We start from the raw sequence: 8,712 nt of genomic DNA on the forward strand, positions 1-8,712 counted from the left end.
TCTTTTCTGATTTTCCCAGTTGTCGAATCGAGAACTTCTTTCTTGATTCGCTCCCTTTGCTTCTTGGCCCGATAATTGCTCGGCATACTGCGGCGCGTATGTAGATTTATAAGGCGTATCTATGTTAGAATTAAGATTGTATCCCCTCATTTTGCTCTTGTTGAATCAGAGACTTCTTCTCTGATTCGCCTAATGCTGGAATCGAGGACCTCTTCCTTGCTTCACTCCCCATATACTGCGATGATTGTATAATATGAGTAATGCGTTGCGGCTAAACTGCGTTAGAATTAAGCGTGCGAAAGAAGAGAACATTAGAAGAAGAACATTAGTACAAGAGAACATTTCGCGACGGGTAGGTCTCTGAATCGAAGCCACTACTTCGTAATACATTCTCCTAACATTAGAAACAGCTGCTTCGACAAAGGGATCACCTGAGAATTTTTGAAAATGTGTTAAAAGTTTAAAAAAGATACATTCTTATTGAAACACTCTCTCTAGTCGTTAGGTTTTTTCGCACCCGGGTGCATCAGTGACAATCATGGAATGATGTGTCTTTGTGAGAATGAGTCTTTCGCCCCTTTTTTAAGTATAGCTATAGGTAGGCAGGTAACATACTCTCTGGGATGAATGTTAGATTCGAGCAAGCTCGGGGTTTCAGAAATGGCTAACTAATCATTTAAAATGGTTGCACATGAACGGACGCAATAGCGCCACAGCGGCGACGCTCTCCTTGAACCACGTTATTTTAGCTAAACGAATTTCCAATCGAACCGCTAGCAGCAGAATAATCTAAGCTGATCATGCTTCGAGGTTCATCCTGTGTATACGAAATGAATGCCGCAAGGTACGTAAAGGCATACTATTAAATATCTAACATACTTATTCGTTTATGAATATAACAATTGTCAAATATAAATTAAAACAGTCATAATACTTTATTTTTTACAATTTTTACAACTTAAAAGGAATTTAGAGCGTATACAAACATCTTATTCTTTGTATCTCTTGATTCACAACACTTTGAAACTATGTTATTGATACTTAACTTCTGTTAGTTTACTTGGAATATTTATCATGATTATACACATGTGGTTCATTTGATAAAGTGCAGATCGTGTCTCTTCAACCTAAATGTATTTCATTTTCTGGCATAATCGTTTTGAATACAGCACAATGTATACATCGCTCACCTTTATACATTTTATTGTCAAAAGTATAGTTTTCCACTTGTGTATAATTGAGAAGTGTATAAAATTTCTTTAAATTTTTAACTTCTCTTTCATCGTGTTCAATTTAAATAGGATAATACGAACTTTATCCTTTAAACTTATCTAATTTGAATCGAGATGAATCTTAAATATGTATCCGTTTGTATATAGACTGTCTGTCAATCCCTAGTGAAAGACCTCTGTCGGCGCGAGTTGTATTCATTTTATGAGCAAACATTAAGGTTATAGGTTTTAAGAGGATATCAAGAGGATAATTAGATGACTGGTTTACATTTATTTGTTTCTTATGAGTATATATATATATATTATCTCTAAAACTTGCACTTGCCATTTTTATTTTACGTAGGTTAGGTAGGTTTAGTAGATAGGTTAGGTGGTTTTAGCAGGTCGGTTAGGTGGGTTTAGCAGGTCGGTTAGGTGGGTTTAGCAGGTCGGTTAGGTGGGTTAAACCTACCTAACCCACCCACTGTTAGAAAAGTATAGCACATATATATAATATATACATACATATCGACGTACGTTTTGTCGTTCCTGGGTAACGATTTTGTTATTAGTGGTTTGTTTGTTTTGTCCTTCGTGTTAATAATCCTGTTGTAATAAGATTTGTATTCTATTTAATAAATAAAGAAGTGTCATTATTTAATAAACCCAACACCCACTAAACCTACCTAACCTACCCACTAAACCTATGTATTTTTATATGTATTCACTGCATGCAAGATATTTCAAATAAAAATTGCTTGTTTTTTAAAAGGAAAAACATCATTGTAATAGATTTTGTAAACGGTACATCTAATGAGATCATTCTCAGTATTAAATTTGACATAAAGAACTATTGAACAAAGTACGATCTACAATGGATGTTTACTGGAAGTATTCTTAAATTAACACTAATACTACTGAATATACTCGAATATTCGTTATAGTTCCAGTAAACTTGATTAGTTTTTAAAAACATTTCACATATCTAATACTTTTAAAATATTAATAATCGACAGATAATAAAATTTATACCGACCATCTTGACTGATTCGATAGTTTCAGTGTTAATCATCGTAATAATATTACTCGTATATGTGTATTCACATATTAAACAGCAAATTATTTAAAACGGAACGATCGTGAAAAGCTTTCTCATAACTATGATGAAAATTTATAAAATAATTAAATATTGTATGGACCGTTTATTTTGAAAGTGGTATAAGTCCATTTTTGAAAAAAACGAGATATCACGTAATTCATGCTTAATTTAATGAAAATTTTTTATGTATAACTAGTTCGCGTTTAATTTCTTAAAAAATTCCCATGTTTTGTACAATTTAAAATTGGTCGGTAAATGAAATTGCATAATCATCGATTATAAAAGTGATGTAAGTCTAAATAAATAATAATAATAATAAATAAATAATAAAAAAAAATAAATTTTTAAATTTCTGTATTAGTTATAATGTAGCTATAACCTTTTTCTATAAGATGTCTAACAATAAAATTTTTCAAAATTAAAAAAGAAGAAATTATCTTTTCTATTTTTATATCCTTTCTTTTAATTATAAATTCAAGTAGATTTTAAATGCTTTTATGAGAAGAATTTTCTATATTTATATATCAATACAAGTTTACTTAATTCTATACCTATCTTAATAACTCTTTATCTATGGCAATGTTATGTCGCAGTTCATTCGCGCTTATTTTACGTTGTCAACAGTGATTCAAATTCGATTTACTCTATAGGAAAATGTGGGTATTGCATTTATTTTATATTTATTAAAAGTACATTTCTTAAAATATTCTTTTAATTTATAGTATTAAATCATTTTTAGTAGATCCACATTTATATATTTTAAACGATGTCACGTATAAGAAGACTTTCCATACGAGGTATCCGTAATTTTGGTGATGACAACGAGGAAGCTACAATTCGATTTTACCGACCATTAACACTTATTCTTGGTCCAAATGGCACTGGAAAAACAACAATTATTGAAGCTCTCAAATATGCTACTTGTGGTGAATTTCCACCTAACTCGGACCGGGGAAAATGCTTTATACATGATCCAACTTTATCAATGACATCCTCAGTACAATTCTTTATTCTAATATTTTGTTTAATAATTTATTACTTATGACATTATTACATTAAACGAAACTTCTAACAAATACTTTCACTTATACAGGTCAGAGGTATTGTAAAAGCTGAAATAGTAGATAGATTAGGTAATGTTCTTACAATATGTAGAGCAATAGAATCCTCAAAAACAAATGTAACATATAAATTTAAAACACTTGATAGTGCTTTAAGTAGAAAGAATAAAGATACAAAAGAAGTGGTATCAATAACTAATCGATGTGCTGATGTTGATACAGAGCTTACATTAGCTATGGGCGTTTCAAAGCCTATTTTGGATTATGTTATATTTTGTCATCAAGAAGATTTCAGTTGGCCATTCCAAGATGGCAAGAAGTTAAAAGAAAAATTTGATGAAATCTTTGATAGTGCTAATTTTAATAGAGCTCTTGAAAGTATTTTAAAACATGTTAAAGAATTGCAAACACACGTAAAAGTACTGAATGAGCAAAGGAACTCATGTCAACTACTTGTTTCCCAAGTAGAAGATAAAGAAAAAAGGCTTAAAGATACTGAAAGACGACTGGAAAATGCAAAAGAAAAAATAGAAGAAATTAATAAGGAATTACAACCTATAATTCAGAGGGTTCGAAATCTGGAAAAGATAGATACTAAATATAAAAATTTACAAATTGAAGAAAGTAATTCTTTTAAAATATTGATGAGAATTTTTTTTATAATAAAAATTTACATGTTTATGTAAAAGTGCAATCTTTTTTTAGAAAATAAACGAGCTGAATATGATCTGTCGAAACAGCAACTGCAAAGATTAAAAGATAATATAGGGGAAATATTTGAGGGATCATTGCCAGAATTATTGGCTGAGATAGAATCATATGATGAGAAATTAAAGGGGAAAGTTGAAGAGATAAAAGAGGTATAATATTTTCTTATTAATAAATATCTTTCAAACTTTGAATTCATATTTACGTTTCAAATATTTAGTTTGAAACCAGAATAACGGATATTACTCAAGAGGAGACTGAGATATCAAATTTGTTGGCCAATGAAAGAGTTGCCAGTGGTTCTTTACAACAGCAAGTTAAAGATCAGGAAAGGAAACTTCGTGAACGTAACAAAATATTAAACCAGACATTATCTGCTTTTGGTCTGGATACTGTAGATTCCAACGTATCTGACATAGGTGTGTTGTTCGGTTACATATTGCACAATTAAACATAAATATGTTACTTGTACATTTAAAATTTTTTAATGCTGCAGAAGTTTTGGTTCAAAAGAAAAGGTTACAAGAAAAAATGTTAGAATTAGAACAGCTTGTAGAAGACAACAAAAAGAAAAGAGAAGAGGAAGAGAAAGAATTAGAGAAGGAAGTGGACATTCTGCGTACTGAATATTCAAAAACAGAATCAGAAAAAAAGCTGAAAGAGAATGAAGTAATTGAGGCTAGAAGTGAAATTAATAAAATAAAGTCAGAGATAACGCAGGTATACTTAGATTTGTATTAAAATCGTTATCTTATAATAATTATCAACATTAATTTACTACATTTTTCTTTCATTTCAAGCTTGGTGTTACAACCAAGTTAAACTTTATAGAAGCCAAAATAGAGACAGTAAAAACTAAGATTCAACAACTGAATGAAAAAATGAATATAGATGCTGCAAGAGAAGAAGTTACTGCTAAAACAAAGTTAAGGGATGAAACAGAAGCAAATTTAAATGCTGTAGATGAGGAAATAGCTTTATTGTTAAAAGAAAACTCGTTACAAGCTGAATTAGAATTACATAAAAAGACATTGCAATCACAGAAAAAAGAATTACAAACACTGAAAGAGAAACATGAAGAAGCAATAAAGGATATATTTGATATGAAAGAAGTAACAGAAATCAAATTAAAACATAAATTAGATGAAATTGAAAAAGAATTGGTACTTAAAAATAAACTTACTATCTAAACTTCCATGATTATTTCTATTATTAATGTTATTAATATTATTAATTTTTTAGGTAAACCAAATAGAAGATATTCAACAACAAGTTAAAACTGAAGAATGTCAGTTCACTACATTAGAAACAACAATAAAGCATACTGAACGTGATATTCAAAAAATGAAGAAGGAAATAGAAAGTAAGCTGTGAGATAATATTTCTAAAAGTAAACTGAATTTATCACCAATAATAAATTTTTCTTTTTCAGCTGATAAAGAGAAAGTTTCATCAGTTTGTAATTATAAAGATTTTGACGAATCTGTATTACTACAATCAAAAAAACTGAAAGATTTACAAGATAAAAGAGGTATATATGCTCATCAAGGAGTTGCTTACAAAGAATATATGAAACAATTAAAGAAAACAGATCCTTGTTGTCCGTTATGTCACAGAGGATTTCAAGAACGTCAAGCTGTAGAGAATTTATTAAAAGAAATGGAAAATGAAATGGAAAATCATCCAAATCGTTTAAAAGACTGTGAAAAAGAATTGAAAATGCAGCAAGAGAAATATGATAAGATGTTGCAACTGAAACCAGTGGTTGAAAAAATAATACACTTTGAAGAAGATGAGTTAGACAAATCAATGTATATATTGTTTATTTTTTATGTTTCCTTTTTTTCTGTTGCATTTCTGTTAATTTATTCATAATTTATAGGGATAATTTAGACAAGATGAGAGCCAAACTAGCAAAATCACAAACGTGTATGACTGAACTAAAAGAGAAAAAATCTAAGCCTGAAAAGAGATTAATGTTGATTCAAAATATTGTGAATGATATCATATTATGGGACATGTTCATTGATAGACTTTCTGAAGTTAAACAAACGATTGATAGTTTTCAAACTCGTATGCATGATGCAGGTATATTAACGACCTTAATTATGTGCATTTTTCTATATGACTTTCAAGTAATATCTGTGTACACTTAGGTATTAAATCGGAACGAAGTATTGAAGAAGCTCAAAACGAAAGGGAAAAATTGAAAATATCCTTAAAATCTATCCGTGACGATATTGAAAATTTGCAATCCTCAATAAATTCACAGAATGAAAAAGTTCATAACGCACGAGAAGAATTAAATGCATTGCTCGAGGAACAATTCAAAGTACGTTCAAACATTCAAAAATTGAACCAGTTGAAAGAGAAACAGGAAAATCTCTTTTCCAAAGAAATTTCGCTTGGAAAGTCAGTAGAAGCTTTAAGGCAAAAGTCGACAACTGCTGAATGTAATTTAAATTCAGCACTCGAAAAATTGGAAAAGAAAAGAAAGGAAAATCGTGATAACCACGAAATCGATAGAAATAGGGTAGCACAAGGAACAAGGCGCTTATCCGAATTGGAAAAAGCAGACAATGATCTCTCTGCGTTTGTATTTCGTAAACTTCCTGAAGAATTAGAACGTTCTGAAATGAAGATAAAAAATTATGAAACTTCAATAAATAATTTACAGCGAGAAAAAAACACCACAGAAACAACAATAAATAAATTGAAAGAAGAAATTACTCGTCAGGAAGTCAGAAAAAGAGATTTGTCTGATAACATTTTGTTACGAAAAACTCATGAAACCACTAAAGTTTTACAGCAGCAATGTTCTAATTTAAGGAATGAATTGATGGCTATAAACTACACGCAAGTAATGGAAGAGTGGAAAAACTTGCAAAATCGAGAAGAAGCCTTATCGCGACAGGTAAACCATTCAAGTTAAGTTTTAAGAATTTATTAGTAAGAACTGAATTACAGTCTGTAGTTAAAAGCGGTATTGTAGGCATTTTTCAGTCATATATATGTTTCACTTTTCAATAATAGAGACAATTTTTAATAAATACTCCTTCACAAGAAGTAACATTGTTGATTTCAAAAATGCTTACAATGCTTTACAACATTCTCTCTCTTTTCCATAGATATTACTTTATATATACATTACTTTATATATAATATATTCTGAAACATATTTAGAAAAATATGGCAAAAGGTAATCAAGAAGAATTAGAAAGAACAATTCAACTATACAATGAAGAATTAAAGAAGGATATGTATAGACAAGCACGTAAACAGTATAAGAGCAAGTCTATTGAATTAACGGTAAAATATGAATAGCTTATTTTGTAATAATTTGTCTTATATGATATCAATATAAATTACCCTTAAATTAGGTTACAGAAGAAACCATAGCAAATTTGAAAACGTATAGTAAAGCATTAGATAGAGCCATGATAGAATACCACGAGGAGCGTATGACAACAGTGAATAGAATTATAAAGAAAATGTGGAAGCTTGTATATACTGGAACAGATACAACGTCTATAGAGATTCGCACAGATATTACCGGAGGTATAGGTGGTGCAAAAAGAACATATAATTATAAATTGGTTCAAACAAAGCACGGTCATGATATTGACATGAAAGGTCGCTGCAGTGCTGGTCAAAGAGTAAATTTTGTTTTAATCTGATTGTCAGAAGTCAATAAAAATATACCAGTAAACTTGTTTATTTATAGACTTTCTGCTTCAGGTTCTAGCATCCATAATTATAAGACTTGCTTTAGCTGAGACTTTCTGTAAAGATTGCGGAATTCTTGCGTTGGACGAGCCAACAACAAACTTGGATCAGGAAAATGCAGATAGTTTGGCAAATGCATTAGCCACGTGTGTTGCAATCATTGTACTAAGATTGTTTTTGCTGAATACTTAAGATTATAATGTCCTTTTGTATTATAGGGTTGTCAAATTACGATCACAGCATCAGAAAAATTTTCAATTGATTGTAATCAGTCACGATGAAAAGTTCTTGTTCAAATTGGCCGAGTTAAATAATAATAAAATGTTCTATCAATTATATCGAAAAAATAAGTATGTTTTTAAAAAATATCTATCAATAGAAATATTTCACACATAGTATACGATTACAATCCTATGTACTTTTTAGTGGATACTCAGCAATTGGACGTTGCGAAGTGGAAAATCCAAATCATTTTGAAGCAGATGATATAAAAGAAGAAGTATCGTCTGAAGATGAAGCTAATGAATATTCATCGAATTCACGAAATAAACTAGAAACAGATTCATACGGGAAAGGAGATAGTGGTCATTTGCAACAGAGAAAAAGACATCATCGCGGGGATAGTGATAGTGAAGATCATACTGAAACTAGACCTTCAAAACTGCGATATGTCCTCAATATGTAATTTCCTTACTTGTTCTAAACTTATAAAATTTTACGGGATACTAAGAATATTTTCTGATGAATATTTTCAGTTTTGATTTATTACAAAATTTCAGAATACTTAGTATATCTTCCATAATTATAATATTTATATACATCATTGTATATACTGTATTCACTACACCAAGATGTTTTATAAGAATTAAGAAATATTACTTTTGTGTTTCCTAAATATAATATGTAA

At 29.9% G+C, this 8,712-nt stretch overlaps 1 protein-coding gene across 13 annotated transcripts; it reads left to right on the forward strand.

Moving 5' to 3' along the window:
- The first annotated feature begins 808 nt into the window (after positions 1-808).
- Positions 809-8,705, forward strand: rad50 (DNA repair protein rad50). Of its 13 annotated transcripts, none has more exons than XM_031989548.2 (17): positions 1,455-1,519; positions 2,904-2,966; positions 3,053-3,307; positions 3,404-3,995; positions 4,077-4,231; positions 4,300-4,498; positions 4,576-4,799; positions 4,880-5,242; positions 5,322-5,442; positions 5,512-5,890; positions 5,962-6,167; positions 6,236-6,993; positions 7,263-7,388; positions 7,460-7,735; positions 7,818-7,951; positions 8,024-8,155; positions 8,232-8,704. In XM_031989548.2, the coding sequence occupies exons 3-17, from the start codon at positions 3,077-3,079 to the stop codon at positions 8,488-8,490; spliced, it is 4,155 nt and encodes a 1,384-aa protein (XP_031845408.1). In that variant the 5' UTR covers positions 1,455-1,519; positions 2,904-2,966; positions 3,053-3,076; the 3' UTR covers positions 8,491-8,704. The 13 variants fall into 13 exon arrangements, with proteins under 13 accessions (XP_076221872.1, XP_031845408.1, XP_031845360.1 ...); XM_031989500.2 differs by having other exon boundaries at positions 1,476-1,494; positions 3,050-3,307; XM_031989510.2 differs by having other exon boundaries at positions 1,501-1,519; positions 3,050-3,307.
- Positions 8,706-8,712: the final 7 nt, after the last annotated feature.

Source organism: Nomia melanderi, chromosome 3 (assembly GCF_051020985.1).
Source record: "Nomia melanderi isolate GNS246 chromosome 3, iyNomMela1, whole genome shotgun sequence".
Lineage (NCBI taxonomy): Eukaryota > Metazoa > Arthropoda > Insecta > Hymenoptera > Halictidae > Nomia > Nomia melanderi.